The sequence below is a fragment of the Nyctibius grandis genome, chromosome 11, assembly GCF_013368605.1.
Source record: "Nyctibius grandis isolate bNycGra1 chromosome 11, bNycGra1.pri, whole genome shotgun sequence".
Classification (NCBI taxonomy): domain Eukaryota; kingdom Metazoa; phylum Chordata; class Aves; order Nyctibiiformes; family Nyctibiidae; genus Nyctibius; species Nyctibius grandis.
In genome coordinates this window covers 7,594,323-7,612,681 of record NC_090668.1, presented here as the reverse complement: position 1 = coordinate 7,612,681, position 18,359 = coordinate 7,594,323, and the positions used below count along the sequence as shown (strand labels likewise).

Genomic DNA, 18,359 nt, shown 5'->3' with positions numbered 1-18,359 from the left:
TATGTCTGTGTTTGTGTATACATATGATATAATGGTGTATACATATGGTATAATGTATTGTATATGTCTATCCCATATATACACATAGGGATATATAAATACATATTTATATATAAAGATATAGATATATGTGTGAGAGAAACTCTATATACCTATTTTATATTTATTATGTATTAGATCCAAAAAGTGTGTGAGTGACTATACGTACATACATACGTATCCACTGGCCCAGGCTGCCCAGAGAAGCTGTGGCTGCCCCCTCCCTGGCAGTGTTCAAGACCAGGTTGGATGGGGCTGTGAGCAACCTGGGCTGGTGGAAGGTGTCCCTGCCCGTGGCAGGGGGGGTGGGACTAGATGGTCTGTAAGGTCCCTTCCAGCCCAAACCAGTCTGTGATTGTATGGCTTTAATATGCATAATATGTATTACATATAATACAGATATGTTTGTGTGTGTATCATGTATAGGTATAATGTATTCTATATCTATATCCTTATAAATTCCTCATATATACACAAAGAGAGGGAAAAAATTATGTGTGTATATACTTGATTCAAAAATAGATGATTATATATATTTTAAAAGGGTGCATGAGACTGTGTCTGTGCACAGCTTATATATTATATAAGCTTATAGCTTATATATTCTATATATAAGCTATATGTGTTTGTGTGTATATACATATATAGGTACATGGTATTTGATATATATCTCTATACATCTCCCTATACATGTGTGTACATATAAAGCTATTTACATGTGTATGTGTGTGTATCCAGACTGATAAAGACAAATAAAGATGTGTGTGTAGCTACATAGATATTTATATATATGTATAAATACATGTAAAGATATATATATATGTGGGTAGGTATGTGACAGCCTGTGTATATGCATTTATAATTTATATATTAGAAAATATGTGAGTATATATACACATATGTATTATATATAATATATATAAAATGTGTTTACATAGGTATTATATAAGTGGGGATACTTACATATACACACAGAGATATTTGCTCTATAAATATGGATAAATGTATATATAAAGATATGTATGTATATATAAAATCTGTATATATGCATGTGAGAGAGACTGTATCTATACACATATAAATTATATATATCTATAAAAAAGTATGTGCATACACATATAGGTATATGGTATTATTTTTATTTGTATATATCCCTCTATATACATCCCCAATATATACATGGCTATATATAAAGATGGATGAATCTATACGTAGGTATGCATATGTATGTTTAAAAAGACAGATGAAAAGGAGAGGGAGCTGTGAGTGACCGTGTCTGTGTATATACAGATACACGTATAACCTTCTGTGTGTGTGCGCACGTTCAGTCTAGGTATAATGTATTATATACGTATATTATTATATATACATTTGCCATGTGTATACACACACAGTAAGAGAAACATTTATATATAAAGGGAAGCATTATATATACATTATGTACTATATATGGGGCAGACACACACACACATATATTCCCCGTATCTATATGGATAAATTTATATATAAAGATTATGTATATATATAAAGTAAGGGGGGGGGGTGTGAGAGACTGTGTATATAGACCTATGTATTATACATATAATATCTATGTGTGTGTGCACATATATATACAGGTACATGGTGTTACTTATAGATGTACATCCTTCTGTATACATCCCTATAATATACATGAAGATACATAAAAAGGTGGGTGTATCTACGTGTGTTTACATAGACATATAGTTTTATATGTATAACAGGTATTACATATAATATGGATGTGTGTGCATGTGCTTAAGTATAGGTATAATGTATTATATATGTATATCCCTATATATACATTCCCCACGTATGTACACACACTGAGAAATACATCATTTATATCGTGTGTATCATTGATAGATGAAGGTAAGTATACGTGTGTGAGAGAGCGAGCGTGTGTGTGTGCTGTTTAAAGGCAGATAATTCCATGTATTTGAAGGGGGACTATGTATTATATAGTGCATGTATGGAATGGCTGTGTACAGATGGAGGTATACTGTATTACAGATTGGGCTCCTTATACACCCCCCTCCACATCTATATAGATAAATCTATATATATTTCATGTATATGAAATATGTGAGACTGTGTAGACACACATATAGAATGTGCACATGAACATATATATAGAGATATATGGTATTATTTATAGATGTATATCCCTCTATATTCATCCCCGTTATGCACATGGCGATGTTTATAAAGATGTGTATCTAGATGTACGTGTGTCTGTGTATACAGCTATATAGATAAAGGTGTGTCTGTTCATGTATAGGTACGATGCATTTCATATATATACCCCATATAGACATACACACATACATAGATTATATATAAATGTAGGAGCGTTGTGTGTATTCAATTTAATGATAGATAATTATATGTATTTAAAGGGGGGGGACTATGTACTATACAGTGTGTGTGTATATATATAAAAAGTCTGTACATATATATATGTATATAGGTATAACATATTCTAGATGGGGCTCATATATATATATATATATATATACACACACACACGTTCCCCATATCTATATGGATAAATCTGTATATAAAGATATGTGCCTATAAAATAGGGGTGGGGGTGAGAGAGACACTGTCTCTAATACCTATGTACGTTATATAACGTGTGTGTGTATATATATATATATATATATAGGTATACAGTATTATTTGTAGATATATATCCCTCTATATACATCCCCATAGCAAACTTGGAGCTCTATAAAAAGGTGTGTGTATATAATTTAAAAGCTGCAGAAATAAAGGAGTGTGTGTGCTCATGTATAAGTATGATGTATTATATATGTACATCCCTATATACATTCCCCAGATACATACACACACAGTGAGAAACATGTATTTATAAAGGTAAGTGTACATGTGTGTGAGTGAGAGTGCACGTGTGTTCTGTTTAAAGGGGGGACTATGTATTATATAGTACATGTATCAGATGTCTCTGTGTAAATCTATATATATTACGGGTACATAAAGTCTGTGTGTGAGACTGTATATAGACACACACATATATATTGTATAGAATGTGTGCATGTATGTATAGGTAGGTGGTATTATGTATAGATGTATATCCATCTGTATTCATCCTCATTGTACCCATGGTGATGTAAAGATGTGTGTATATAGCTATATAAATAAAGGGGGGGGTGTTCATGTATAGGTATAATCTATTATATATGTATATATCCCATGAATATATATACAAATATATACATATATATAAAGGTAGGGGGGTTGTGTGTAATCTGTGTAATGATAGGCAATTATATTTATTTAAGAGGAGGGGCTATGTACTATAGGGTGTGTGTGTACATATGTATTTTTAAAGTCTGTATATATATATAGGTATAATGTATTATATATGGGGCTCATATATACACACACACAAAGACACATATTCCCCATATCTATAGGGACAGATCTCTATATAAAGATCACATGTCTATAAAATGAGGAGGAGTGAGACACTGTGTCTATACCTATGTATTTTTTAATAGATATGTATGTGTGTTTGTATATATATAGGTATATGATATTATTTATAGATCTCTCTCCTCATAATGTACATGGAAAGACATTAAAAGGTTGTATCTATGTGTGTACATACGCATATAATTTTACACCTAATGGTAAGTATAAGTGTGTGGGAGAGAGGCTGTGTGTATTCTATTTAAAGGTAGCTTATTATATGTATTTAAAGTAGGCACTATGTATTATATATTATACGGATCAAATGTGTGTGTACAGATGTATACATGTATATGGGGCTGCTTATACACACAGTCCCATATCTATATAAATAATTCCACATATATTATGTGTATGTAAAATATGAGAGAGTGTATATAGACACATATATTGTATAGAGCATGTGCACACACCTATATATAGGTATATGGTATTATTTATAGATGCATAGCCCTCTATTCATCCCCATTATACACATGGTGATGTATATAAAGGTCTGTGTATAGAGAGAGCACTATATAAATAAAGTAGGGGGGTGTTCATGTATAGGCATAATGTATTTTTTTATATATATCTCAAATATATGTACACAGAGAAATATATACATATATATAAGGGTGTGTCTGTATATTCTCTTTACCAATAATAGTATGTATTTAAGGGGGGGTACTATGTGCTATATGTGTGTAGAGAAAATGTACTTATATAGGTATAATCTATTATATATGGGGCTCATATACATACACATATATTCCCCATAGCTGTATGGATAAATATATATATAAAAAAGATTATGTGTATATAAGATGCAGGGGGGTAGGTGTGAGGGAAACTGTATATATATATACACCTATGTATTTTATGTAACTTGTGCATGTGCACATATATGTATATAGGTATACAGTATTATATATAGGTGTATATCCCTGTAGATCTTCCCCCATTATAGACATAGAGATATATGTGTGTGTGCGTGCATAATTTAAAAGCTATGTAAGGGGGGGTGTTCATGTATAGGTATGCTGGACGATATAACTCTACCTGCATATACATACCTCTCTATATTCCCCATACACACCCCCAGCCCCCCCTCCCTCAAAGACCGGGGGGCGGTTTGTGTTCCACTTGAACGGGAGCTACTGACGTGTCTTTAAAGGGGGGGACTGTGTACTCTTCCTTACACATACACACATATGTGCCCTCTATCTGTATGAATAAATCTAGATATGTATATAAAGAATATGTATGTGAGCAACTGTGTGTAATACCTACATCCTCTATGTACTCTGTGTCAGCATATAGATGTACATGCCTACAGTACCATTGACAGCTGTGTAGCCCTCTGTGTGCACACCCATTGTATACAAAAGCAATCTGGAACTAGAGCGGGGCTGTGAGGATACGGTACGGGGTGTGTGTGTTCCTCCCTCCCCGGCCATTGCCCATGTACACACAGACACACCCCGAGGGAGAGCTGTATGGATGGGGGGGGGCGTGGTGTGAGGGTGTGCCCTGGGCTGGGAGGGAGAGGAGGGACGATGTTGTGTGTGGCGCGTGTGTCTCTGTGTCGTGTGTCTCTCGTGTGTGTGTGTGTGTCATGTCTCGTGCGCGCGCATCGTGTGTGTCTGGGGTGTGTGTGTCTCTGGGTCATGTGGTGTCATGTGTGCGTCTCGTCTGCGTGTCCTGTGTGTGTGTCTATGTCATGTCTCGTATGTGTGTGTGTCTCTGTGTTGTGTGCGTGTCGTGTGCGCATGTCTGTGTGTGTCATGTGTCTCGTGTGAGTGTCTCTGTCGTGTGCGTGAGTTGCATGTGTGTGTCTGTGTCATGCCTCACGTGTGTGTGTCTGGTGTGTTGTCTGTGTCTGTGTTGTGTGTCTTGTCGTGTGTGTGTCCTGTGTCCTGTGTCTCGTGTGTGTGTGTGTGTCTTGTGTCTCTGTCGTGTCTGTTGTGTCGTGTGTGTTGCATTTCGTATGTGTCTCATGTGTCCGTGTGTCATGTGCGTGTCGTGTGTGCGTCTGTCGTGTGTCTCTATCGTGTGTGTGTCTCTATCGTGTGTGTGTCTCTATCGTGTGTGTCTCGTCTCGTGTGTGTGTGTCTGTGTGGTGTGGCTCGTGTCGTGTGTCTTGTGTGTGTGTCTGTCGTGTGTGTCGTGTGTGTGTTGTGTGTCGTGTGTCTCTGTATCGTGTGTGTGAGTCTTGTCTCTGTGTCGTGTGCGTCTCTGTGTCGTGTGCGTCTCGTGTGTGTGTCGTGTGCGTGTGTTGTGTGTCTCGTGTCTGTGTGTCGTGTCTCGTGTGTGTCTGGTGTGTGTGTCTGTGTTGTGTGTGTTGTGTGTCTGTGTCGTGTCTTGTGTGCACACGTACACACGGACATACACTTACATACACACATGCACAACCACACACACTTGCACACGCACACACATGCCATACTGTTTATGTATCAATAGCTCTCTCTGTACCGTTCTGTATACACGGGTATAGAAAAGGTCTCTGGCTCTAGCCCTAGGCACAGATCTATACTTTTACAGCCATATAAATAAAGGGTTTGGGGACTCACCTTGTACACATTTCTTCTCTTTCCGTACACAGAACAATAGACATGTATTTATGTATATAAGGGGGGGGGTGTAAAGTAATATATATATAATTGTAGTTGTGTATATATACATGTATGTATCTGTTAGAATATGTACACACAACTGGAGGTCTATGTATTATTTATACATGTATCTGCCCTTTTTATATATATATATATATATATATATATATATGGAGATGATCTCTCTCTCTCTCTATAAAGATATGTGTCTATAACTCAGGGGGTGGGTGGTGCACGTACCTATTGTGTATAACCATGAACCAGATACATGCCCAGCCCCCCGAGGGGGGCACATGTACCAGAGGGGCGGAGGGTTTCACTCTCTGTGCTCTGTTCCCACAGACAGCGGTGTCCCTGAGGCAGCCATCTGCGTGGTCACCACGGCGGCCATCGATGTCCATCGCCCCAACATCTCTTCCGACGTCTTCACGGTGGAGGTGCCACTGCGCCTGGGCAGCACCGGGACGTCCACCAGCATCACCTCGGGCAGCGCTTCACGCTCCACCGTCAGCTCGGGCACCCAGGCCTGCAGCGAGAGCAGCCAGACGCTGGGCTCCTCCCCGGACTGCAGCACGGCCTGTGAGGATGCCACTGAGGCTGGCACTGACCGTGGGCCCACCCAGCAGCGGGTGGCCCACGCCATGGTGCAGGAGCTGCTGTCGTCCCTGTCAGAGGAGGCCTGCCTGGCACAGAAGGGGCTGGATCCCGTCAACCTGAAGCTGCCCAGCCCCACGGGCTCTGGGGGGGCCAGCCCTGACCTGGGCCAGCGACTCACCATCTACAACCGCAGGAACCAGGACAGCCTCGATGTCTTCCAGCTCAAGCCACTCATTGACTGCCCCCAGGGTGCCCCAGTGATCGAGGAGAAGTATGGGGCGCTGGGGCCCCCGGAGCCACGGCTGGGCAGAGTGCCCGAGGCCTAGGGAGAGCCTGAGGGAACGGGGACACACTGCGCTGGGTCATGAGGCTGCCACAGGCAAGGTGGCACTGCTGGAGGCAACCCATGGCATCTCCTGCCATGGCCACCAGCCTGGGACAAAGCCAGCACCGCCTCTGCCCACCCGTGCCGGTGGCACATGACAGACCTACCCTGCCACCAGCGCTGGGACCTACCATGTCCTCTGGGGCACAAGGGACCTTCCAGCAGTCTTAGGCCAACATGGACACGCTGTGCCTGGAGGGACAGAGAGATGATGGACCTGTCCTGCCACCAGCCTGGGGCCAGCCCGATGCTGCCTCAGAGCACCATGGACTTTCCACCAGTCCAGGGACAGCTCAGCCCCACAGTGCCTGGGGGCAGGACAGAGCTGCTGGACAGCTTGGGCCCAGCCCAGCTGGGAGGGAATGGGGATGGGAATAAACACTGACAAACACACACTGGCTCCCATCTCGTCTCCGTCATTCCCTTTCCTTCCTTCTCTTACCTGGCTGCTTCTGCCCCCCCACCACCACTCCCTGTGCCAGCCCTTTGCCCACCAAAACAAAACAACACCCCGACACCACAGTGCCCCACCTCTTTCCAGGACAATCCTTTATTGGCCCTTACCCACACCCCCTGCATGGCCGGCTCCAGCTGTCGCTCACTTCTTCTTCAGGAGCTCCGTCATCTCCGGCACCGCCTGCAAACACCAGCTCTGGGGTAGGACATGCTGTCCCTACAGCACCACACACACACAGAGACACACAGAGACACACACACACAGAGACACCTCCCCCCCAAACTCTCCCAGTCCCCCCCAGTTACACCACCACCCCCCCACCCAGCCCACCACTCCCGGGGCTGTGGGTCCCCCCACCTCCCAGCACTCCCCCTTTCTCTCCTGCTGGATACAGCCCCTCAATTATTCAAGAGTGCCGCATTTCCATTAGGTGGAAATAATGCAGTCGTACAAAATTTATTAAGGAAATTGTCTACATGGTGGGTTTTTTCAGAATATGACTTTGGCTTACAAAAGGCCCATGCGCACCCCAGAGCCAGCGGGCAGCACTTCAGGAAGGGCATTAAAAGCTGGCAGAGTTTCTGCCCCTACCCGGCTCCCGCCCATCACATCCATGTGCACGCGCACAGGCGGCTCACACATGAGCAATAGGCACTGGGACATGGGCTGGCTCAGTCCTCCCAGAGGCACCTGGAAGTTCCTCATGGGCATCAGTAAGGCAGCAGGCCCAGGCACAAATAAGACCAACTGCCAGCTCTGTACTTCCATACATTATGGAGCTTAAAAATACATGTGAGCACCTATGGGCAGTTATAGCTCAAAGTGGTTCATACTCAGAAAACTAGATTAGAGAGTGTGTCACAGCCAGCCTCCCTATGTATTATCCATGTAAGCCATCAATCGTTGGCGCTCTGAAGCAGTTACCCTGCACATCTTCAAGGGTAGCCTCACCTGAAATAAGTCCGCCACCAGCCCGTAGTCAGCCACTTGGAAAATTGGAGCTTCTGGATCCTTGTTAATAGCAACAATGGTCTGCAAGCAACAGTAAAGCACCAGGTGAAAATACATGTATTGGTTAACAGCTAGGACCAGGTGACAGTGACAGGCCTTATCTAGGACACATGAACTAAGTTCTCTCCCAGCCCCTAGAAGCAGAAGATACAGATCACAGCATTTAACAAATGTTTCCTTTCCACCTCAAAAAACAAACAGAACCAAACATTCTGTCCCCCAAACCCCCCTCCCTGCTCATTGCATACATCAGGGCTGTCCTTCCCCGTTGAAAAGAGTCTAGAAAAAAAATTAGAAAAGATTCTCTCCAAGACCTAAGCCATACCATGACAGCAGTAACTCCGAGGTGGCATTTCAAACACGCACTAAAGCCATGCCTAAAGGCCTCTGGACCTACTGTGGGACACATCACTTAGTTTGTCACACAGCAGAAAAACACACAATGGGCCAGAAAATGTCTGTCTTGGTTTAAACTCTGTCACACAGGTAAATCATTCTGTAACTGTCTGTGACAGCTTCCAGCAATAAGTGTGGGTGTCCACATCAAAATCTACAACAGGGTGGTGAGCACTCTGTACAGGATGGGGGGGAAAAAAAAAACCAAACAGTCATTGACACACTTCCCTGCCATCCCCAGGTAGCACAGTTCGTGTGCCTCTCTTTTACCCCCTCCTCTGAATGCAGCACAGGCCTACAGGCAGTAACTCAAAGATGCAAGGATGCAAAGCCTGTGGTTTTAGGCCCCCAGAAGTGTTTTTTCTTCACAGGTCATTTGCATCCTGTGACTCACTATAACGAAGGACCACCTCACCTAGGCAAGAAGGAAGTACCTGCAGCAGAGCGCTGCCGCTGCCCTCTCACCAGCTCACAAGCAAAGACCTGCAAATATTCCAGGAACGTTCCCCTGAAGTATTTTTCCCAAAGTTTTATTGGTTTTATCTCAGTTACCCCATTTGCAAATGCAGGCCTCACTGACACTGCTACAGCGCAGGAAGCACAATCCAGGCTGTGATACCCGAGGACATTAGCTCAATTAAGACTTAACCTACGCTCTGAGGCCCCATCATGCTTTCCAGAACCCTTCACAGTGGCTAACGCTGAGGGCTGGCTGAGGCCTGCAGTTGGTGACACCTTGGGGGGCTGCCAGCTCCATCCTTATCACAAAAATAATTAACACCAGTTGCTTGCAAAACTGTCTTAAGCTGTAGTTTGGCAGCCTCATCTTTCCTCTGCCTCCGTCAGCAGAAGTAACTTTTTATTAAGATTTGTTCTCTACCTCATTGCTAAATCACTTTCCAGGGTAAGAAGCAGAAGTATCACCTTGCTTGCAACAGAACTTTGCAAGTTAAATCTTTTAGAAAGAAAAGATACTGTAACTACCTCATGAGGGAAATAAAAATAAGGAACGAAAGCAATGACAATTCTCCAGGTCTCTTCAAGAGCTGCATTTTCTACCTTGCTGTAAAATACAGATAAATTATACATTTCACTTGGTCAAAAGCATCTGACTACTTTGGAAAACATATCCTGAAGTGTCCAAGTTCACAATGCCAGGTAATTCACAGTGCTGAGGGAAGACGGGGACACTCCAGGGAGTTCCCACGTGGCTGTGTAATTCTTTACATTTGTAAAAATTGGATCTTTTCAGTAACTACACCTGTATGCTTTGGCTAAAAGGAAAGCCGAGCACATCACATTTCAAACACAAATAAGTAAAACTGAATTTTACAATACACACAGTTGTTTACACTAGAAAAAATACAATATATGGGAGAAATGAAACTCTTAAGCAGGCATATCGACAAGTTTCATCTGTCCTTATTTCCTGTAAAAGAACATTTCAAAATATCAAACATGGCATTGGAAAAGCCAAAAAAGCAGAGGTTTTGCTGTTACAGTACAGGACAATATCACTGCTCAATATTTTTACATCAAAGGAAATTCTGGCACCTAAAGAGGCTCCCAGTATGACTGGCAGTCTTAACTGAGATACAGCAGGAGATAGATACATACAAACAGGGTCAGATCAAGTTTTAAGCAGCTTTAAATACACAATTCTCAGTCAATGGCTGATACTAATCCCACCCACCCATCTTCTCCCTCACCCAAAAGCACAGTTGGAGACTAAACGCCTCAAAACAAAGACATTTTTAATACTGTGGCCCATCAGCTACTAGCAGAGTCCAGAGGGAGCCAAGGATGACCGTGGTAGTACCGCATCAGTGCTGCTCTCAGACTCTCCAGCTGTCTGGCTGTCCCTGTTGTCTCCCTGTTGCTGCACTGCGAGTAGAAGACACTACAGTGATGCTGTTCCAGTGAGAATATACTGCTACAGATATTATTACTCACACTTCTCAATAGTGACCTTCATCCCAGCCCATCATTCATCCTTAATTTCTGATTTTGGTTGGTTTTTCTCCACTGTGTTAACTAATGCTAACATAGCTTGACTCCCTGATTTTTAGAAGAGTGAGGCCCCAAAACTGGTGCTGTACCCCAAATCCAGCTTGTGTGATTTTCAACAAAAAATATTTAAATTATATATGCCAAAAGAACTGAATTGTAAGGAAGCACAGATCATCCTACCACACAGGCTGGCTTGTGAGGACAATTACCAGTCACACAGACTCACTAGTCTGTCTTTGGTTAAACACAAGGATCTGCCTGTAAGTTCTGCAAACCTTTTCCTCAGTTTCAGCAGCTGATCAAAGTTCTGGGTTTGGTTTCTGCCAGAGAACATAAGTTTGTTCCCTGGAAACAAAAGAAATATATATATCCTTTTTCTAAAATTACTTGCAGGGAGGCAGGACAACCTACACTTTTTGATGTTTGGCATTTGGTAGCATGATTCAGCAGGTAACTCTGCTCCTCTTCCCAAACACTGCACTGTGGACCCAACTGGCAACTCCAATTTCAGATTATTTGCTTTGGCAACTAATGAGTTAAACCTTTTAAAGTTGTACTGCCCTTTTATAATAGTTTTCCATTTGAATGGCTAAATGCAGGAATGTCAGACACATCTTTTACTTTATGGAATAGTAAGTTCATAATTCAAATTGCACATTGTTATGCATGAATTAGTATGTCATACTCTGAAATAAACGCAAATGGAACTATTGTATAGAATTCAGGCATATGTGGGGTTTTGTTTTTTTTTCTTAAACAAAGTCAATCAGCTGCTTCTACGTACCACTGTGGGCTGTAGTGCAATGGGCTTTCTACCTTGTTAGATGTTTTGCCACAGTATCTTCTCTTGGCAAGGCTTAGAGGGCTAGTGTGTTTTAAAGAAGCAGACAGACTGGAAATTTTACCATTAAGAAGAACTGGAAAGCTGGCTTAAATACTGACGTAAAAGCAAGGAAGTCAACTTGTTTCCTTCCTCAAAAATCTCTTCTAGCACATCCACCTTTAGATACCTTGCTGTCTTTCATCCCAGCCAAGTGTTGGATTGCTCCAGATATTCCCACAGCAATATAAAGTTCCTAGAAGAAAACAAAAAGGAGACATTTTTGGTACATAGTTGCAGTAAGCTCTCACAAACCTTGCTCAAAATCAGTTACACGCAGTAGTTTTTACATTGTAGTAGTTTTTAATACTGAAGGCAGGTGATGATTGGTTCCCTTCCACACTTGGGGATGCAATGCAACTGTGAAAGGAGAATCCCAAAGGAGTATCTGGCAAAGACAGATGAGAAAAGAAAAAAGAAAAAAAAAAAAAGAGAGCACTCTCCATCAAACCTAAGACACTGCTCAGCCAGAGGACAGGGCAATCAGTGTTACCCATGACCCTGGAGATTTCCAGCACAAATATGAAGCAAGATAACCTACAAACAGATAATGCAGTTGCCTAAAAAGAAAAGCTAGGCTTTCTTGTTTGAAGCCTCTAGGATCCTTTGAATGAGACAGAATGCACCAAGCTGAAATTCAGGCGTTTAAACCTTTAAAAAGTTTCCTATATGGCAGGGATAAAACATTTCAGATACTCAAGTGGGCTAGCACACTATATACACTTGTAGCAATAGTTTCTATCTACCCCAGCGCTCCATGTTCATGCGCCCTAAAGCTTTTCTTCCCCCATTCACTATCAACTCCTACCCAGGAGTAAAGAAGTGCTTCCCAGGTAGGCACCAACATTAAGTAGATCTTTCCACTTTGGGGCTCCCAATCTAGCATCTCCAAAGAGACTTACATTCAAACTAGATGGAAATTTACAGGCAAACAGATCTGTATCCACAGTTCTAATTCACATCAGAAAAGTATTTTTTTTTTCCTCAGGCTGAAAGTCATCCAGGCTATAATCTATCTAAATCCAAGTATATTTTCAGCTCCGTGACAGTTCCCACTACCACAAGCCCAAGAAGCAGTCAAAGCTGTACTGTTTAGCCACCTAATTTTACAGAAGAAAAACAAAAAAGTATTTTTCATCAACTCATTCAATAAGAGGAAACTGTAACACACAAAACCAGTTAGGGGATCATCTGTCAAAACCAATTAAAAGGTGTTATTTATACGTACTTAGAAAAGACACAGCCTCAAATACTAACTGAATTGCTCTTTTAAAAATACCAAGGTTAGTCCATATTTAAGAACATAAAAATCTAATTTAAGAAGTTATTTTTGGGGCCAGGGAGGGTATGAGGGTCAAAAAAAAAAAATCTTCTCCCAGGGCAGCTGAAGATGTGCATTACAGTTAAGTGGCTTTTACCGTGACAGAACAAAGCACAGCTGTGGAACAGGCACAGACCTACAGAAGAGGCAAATGAAGGTGTTCAAATAGAGGGACCGTGCAGACTGCTTTTTCCATACAGGCCTGATAGTCATTACATCAATTAAAGAAAAAAAGATAATTGCTTTCTGATGTTTCTCCAGCTACAGATTTCACTTATTACAGTGGTTTTCAAATAGGAATAGATAAATAAAATTTATGAAGCTTTTCTACACTTTCCTACACAAGCTATCTCCTGTAAAAACTGAAGGGGGGAAAAGAGAGCAGGAACAAAGTATTTCCTATTAAAAAGGCTTGCTTTGAAATTGAAACACAGAATCTAGCCTATGCATTTCCACAAAACCACACAGCTGTTGAAGACACTCAGACATTTCTTAGCCTCAATAGCTTTTTACTGAGTAGATTGCTATTGGAGGTCAATCCTTTTTACCACAGCTGCAATGTAATATAATATGTCCATATAAGAACTCACGGTAAGAATGCAATATTTTAATTATACCAAATAAAAGAACAGATGTTACAGGAGAAATTATTCTAACATCATACAGCCTTTAATACAAACTCTTTTTAAAAACACATTACTGTAATTTGATTTTTTTTAGAGCAATTCATTAAGTGCCAGCCATCTAGACTACCAGATACTCTTATCAGCCTGTTTAACATTGTGAAGTTCAGTGTTTGGAAAGGATCCAGGTAAGCAGGAGCCAGATGCCTATGTATATATTCTATTAAAATATCTAGGAAAGACAAGGATGTTTCATTAAAGTGACATTTGTAAATCACCAGGCTTGTCTAAAAAGCCTTTGTTATGCATCTAAGCCATGCCCTTCTAGGTTGGGTGCTTTTGGCTCGCTGGCTGAGATAACTGGTCCCTTCAGCAGGCTGTAGGTCACCTCAGTAATGTTTTCATATAAAGAACACATAGGACAGCATGTTTCTTATTAACAGTTCCATACTGTAAAATAGGTTTGACTGCTTAAATCTTAGTCTAAATCTACTCTACAATTTAATGGGAGGGAAACAAAGGACCCACAAGGTCTGAATGATAAAGGTTCAGGACTGTTCAGTGGTCTCCAAAGAGAGAATTTAACTGGTCATCCATAAAGGTCATAAAAGGAATTTGGATCTTTAAGTTATTTGCAGGGTAATACCCTTGTTTTGATGTTTTCCCTGAAATCATTAACTTCCATCATGCCTTTCGCTGACTCCTATAATTTCTGCTGTGTTAGTGTTCAAAGTCCTAAGTCAGGACTGTAGCCCCAAGCACCATGAAGTAAGCAAGGGAGGAAAACGGAAGCGGATCTGTACCACAGAGCAGCATCGCTTCCAACTGCGCTATGCGACATGCCTGCCATCGCAGCAGAGAGCAGTCAAGGTCTGGAAGGAGACCTCAGCTCTTCAGAGCTCATCTACGCAGGGGACCCACGCCAAGGTGCAAAGCGGCCTGAATCAGAGTCTGGATCACACCAGCCCTCAGGTGCCAACAAAGATGGCTTTACACCAACTGCAAGGTCCTGCTTTTTGGATTGCTGGAAGCTGCTCTAATTACTGCTGCCAGATGGCTGATCCACAGCCTATGACTACAGGCAAAGCCCAGGACATGGAGTGGCATTTATCAGGTCCCTGGTGCTTGTGCACAGGCAGTTTTCACCGAAGGGCTGCTGCCAGCGCTGTGCCACGTGCAAATGGCGTAACAAAACAGCACACAGATTCTGCACCAACAGGCTCGCTGCACCGTCTGATACAAATGAAGTCCCAAAAGCAACTGAAGTCCAGGAAAGTGAAAGCTTTGGTGGTATAATGGCATGGCATCAGATTAGACAATTGTCTTGCCTCACAGTAACTTAATTTCACACAGGAAATAATTACTGTACCTATGTCACAGCCATGCCACAAATCTTTATTTTGTATGACGTGGATAGAGGACATCAGCACAGGAGAAGGGACACCAGAGAAGAGAGCTACTGGTAAGGAAGAGCACAATGGAGGAAACATGCGGCACAGGACACTGAATTCACCAAACAGTCTAAGAGCAGAGGGCAGGGAGGCACGACCAAGAAATACTTGAATTAAAGATGCGCTGTTGCAGAAAGGGCTTGGTATATAGGTAATGGGAACATGTGAAGGTGGGAGCATCAGCACCTAACATACCCACTAGGCTTCCCACAAGGGCTACAGCAACAGGCAAACCTGATTCTGCCAGGAAACTGGCCCAAAGGCCAGGAGTGCTTTAACTTGTCCTGCCACACAATATCTCACAAGACTCCAGTGGGAGCCAAGGCCCTGACAGAGACCTCAAAGTTTGTAAGCACAGATTTACATCACAGCAACCCTAAACAGAAACAAGAGTCCAAGTCCCAAATTTATTCTATTTAAAGGCAAGATTCCAAATCAAGAACCCAACTTTTTATTTGCTATTTAAAGTATTAATCTAGCCTTGTACTGTTTTTTCCACAAACTTTCAAAAACACGGCCATGGTATGTCTTGTAGGAAGTCACTGTATGCTAACCACTAAAATGAAAAAAAATTTCCCTTAGCCATCCCCTAGACTCTTATTTCTGCTTTAAATGTATCCAACTTACATATTGGCAAGGCCATTCACGTGCACAAATCTGCACAACTGGCTCCAGAATCCACACAGCCAGTTACACGCTCTTTGGATAAATGTCACGAGAGCGCTCTATGTGGATGACTGTAATTGCCAATATACCAATGCAATTATTTTCCTGTGCATACTGATTCTTCCAATTATTTACAGAATAATTTGTGGCATATAATATTACTTCATTTTTACTTATGGGAATATTTTAAAATGCCTTAGGCTGCCTTGGGGTAGTCAAGGTACATTTGCTTAAGAGAACCACAAGAACAGTTTTTACTTGCAACTCATAGTGCTTTTGAATACAGCTATAAGGCTACTGCGCATCTTCCACAGGTGCAACTCAAGATGAGGTAGCTACTCTGCAAGCATGCCGTCAGCTACTATTGATTTCTATGCCAGCTTTTGAGTTACACTGAAAACCTTCAGTGTACATCAATTTATCATCCTACCAGCACCATGCTTTTAAACAGGCTAGTTTAATAAACCCCTTTGGCACATATACTCTTTTTAAAGGCAGCTCAGATATTTTATTTTCTTTGCAAGAGTGAAAGGACAATGAAATTAGAAAGAAATCTTTGTAATGAAAACTGCTTCATACAAGAGATTCCTTCCAATTACAAGCTATTAACCCAATAAAATATTTTCTGCCTCGACAGTAGTTCATATATATTACACAGTATATCAAACAATTATCCAGTATGTCCTACTTTGATGCAATTGAATATGTTCCATTCAAGAAGCACACATTACTAAGCTATATCCCAACTACAATTTCTTTTTCACTTTAAGAACCTTTGATCAGCCAAGCTATGTAATTACTCTTAAGTGTGGTCAGGGTGTCTGCTGGAGTGCAGGGCCATACAGCAAGGTTTTTTTCCTCTCTCTAGGGAAAAGCACATCAATTGCTTTCAGCTAAATGCACTCACATATGAATATTTTAGTACAATTTAATGTTTCTGCACCAACCCCAAAGGAGCAGAGCATCAATTTGTGAACATAGTTTTCTTGGAGTTAAAAGCTACACTGGATAATGCAGGATGAAAGGGGTTGTCAATCCTTCGCTTTTTAGCAAGCCAGAGAAAGGTAGCCTGTAAATTCAGTCCCAGCTGCATACAAACAGCTCTCTAAAGTTTGCCACTATAAAGCTACTTTTCAACAATAGTGAATTATCAGAGGAGATATTCCAAAACCAATTTCCCAGGCACGGTCAGTTTTCCCAGCACTACTCCCGTCTGCTAGCTACCTAACAGCCTCAGCCATTTATGCAATGGGAAGTGCACCTGCCGGTCTGTTAATAATACCCACAAACATAACATACAAACAACACATTCCTACAAAGAAGCTAGCTGAAGGGAGGAGAAATTAAGTAACGTACCATGTGTATGAATACAGAAACTTTAGTATCTCAGTGTTCTCTTATATAGGTAAGAAATTAGGAAGTAATGAAGATCTTACCATTGATAAGCAAGGAGTGAAACATTTTTAAAGTGAGCACAATCAAGATGACAGGAGTGACACTTCTCATGAAGCTAAGGGCATTAATTAGTTCATTCTGTTGTTAGTAATTTTAAATAAGAGCCAGAGAGCAAAAAGGAACAGAAATACTGTAATAAATATACCTTGCTCCACTTTCCCTACACTTCCCCACAAGACAGTGAAGTGAAACAAAACTTAACAATACGCTACCCTGAGCAAGCAAACAATCCCTAAGAAAGAGATGGGACCTAACACTGAAGAAGAGTTAGTATCCACTTACTACGCAATGAAACCATGAGTGACTCATGCATTTTAGAGACAACAAAACCAAGCTAGGTGAAGTATTTGACTGCTTTTCCACCAAATACAAAGAAATAAGAAATACAGGAATAATGTAGACAATATCACATTATTTTTCTCCCTTCCTGCTACTCCCAAAGCAAGAAGATGACCACTAAGTGTTAAAAAAGCCACTGACTGCAGTGAAAGAGGCTGCCTAGTAAAATAAAAGCTCAGAAAGCATCCCATCCTCTTGTAAAAGAAACCGAGCAATAGGAATTCCACTGCTCTGTAGAAGACCACTCTGCACCTTCACGCATCTCTCTGCCAGGGAATGCTTCATTGCTACTCAGCTTTCCTTTTCCTGCTTCTGATTTCATGCCACTCCTGCATTTTCTACCTAATATAACACCTTAAGCTGTTCCTGTTCTTCCACAGCTTTGGTGCCTTTCAACTGAATGAACATCTCACTCTTCAGCATCTCAGTTGAAGCTGCACCTCTTTAACCTGCCTCTTTTCTCCTCATTATTACTGTCAATTCCTGACAGTTGTAATTCTGCCTCCCTTTTGAAGTTCTTGCAATCCATTACATCCAGAGAGACCCTCTGGCATGAAACTGAAGCTTAAACACTGAAGCTAAGCAGGACAGCAAGTTTAGTCCTGGCAATCATATCAGA

The 18,359-nt window shown here is 41.5% G+C and overlaps 2 protein-coding genes across 2 annotated transcripts in view; one reads left to right on the top strand and one right to left on the bottom strand.

Annotated features, from left to right (window-relative positions):
* TMEM266 (transmembrane protein 266) overlaps positions 1-7,524 on the top strand; it is a 66,599-nt gene extending 59,075 nt beyond the window's left edge. The window contains exon 12 of the mRNA XM_068410638.1: positions 6,492-7,524. Coding sequence (XP_068266739.1) covers positions 6,492-7,072 — 581 coding nt within the window. The 3' untranslated portion in view covers positions 7,073-7,524. The remainder of the gene's footprint in view (positions 1-6,491) is intronic.
* A 138-nt stretch (positions 7,525-7,662) lies between these two features.
* The window catches only part of ETFA (electron transfer flavoprotein subunit alpha), a 32,068-nt gene continuing 21,371 nt past the window's right edge, over positions 7,663-18,359 (bottom strand). The window contains exons 10-12 of the mRNA XM_068410790.1: positions 12,016-12,081; positions 8,540-8,620; positions 7,663-7,768 (exon numbers count right to left, since the gene is read on the bottom strand). Of these exons, the coding sequence (XP_068266891.1) occupies positions 7,730-7,768; positions 8,540-8,620; positions 12,016-12,081 (186 nt within the window). The 3' untranslated portion in view covers positions 7,663-7,729. The remainder of the gene's footprint in view (positions 7,769-8,539; positions 8,621-12,015; positions 12,082-18,359) is intronic.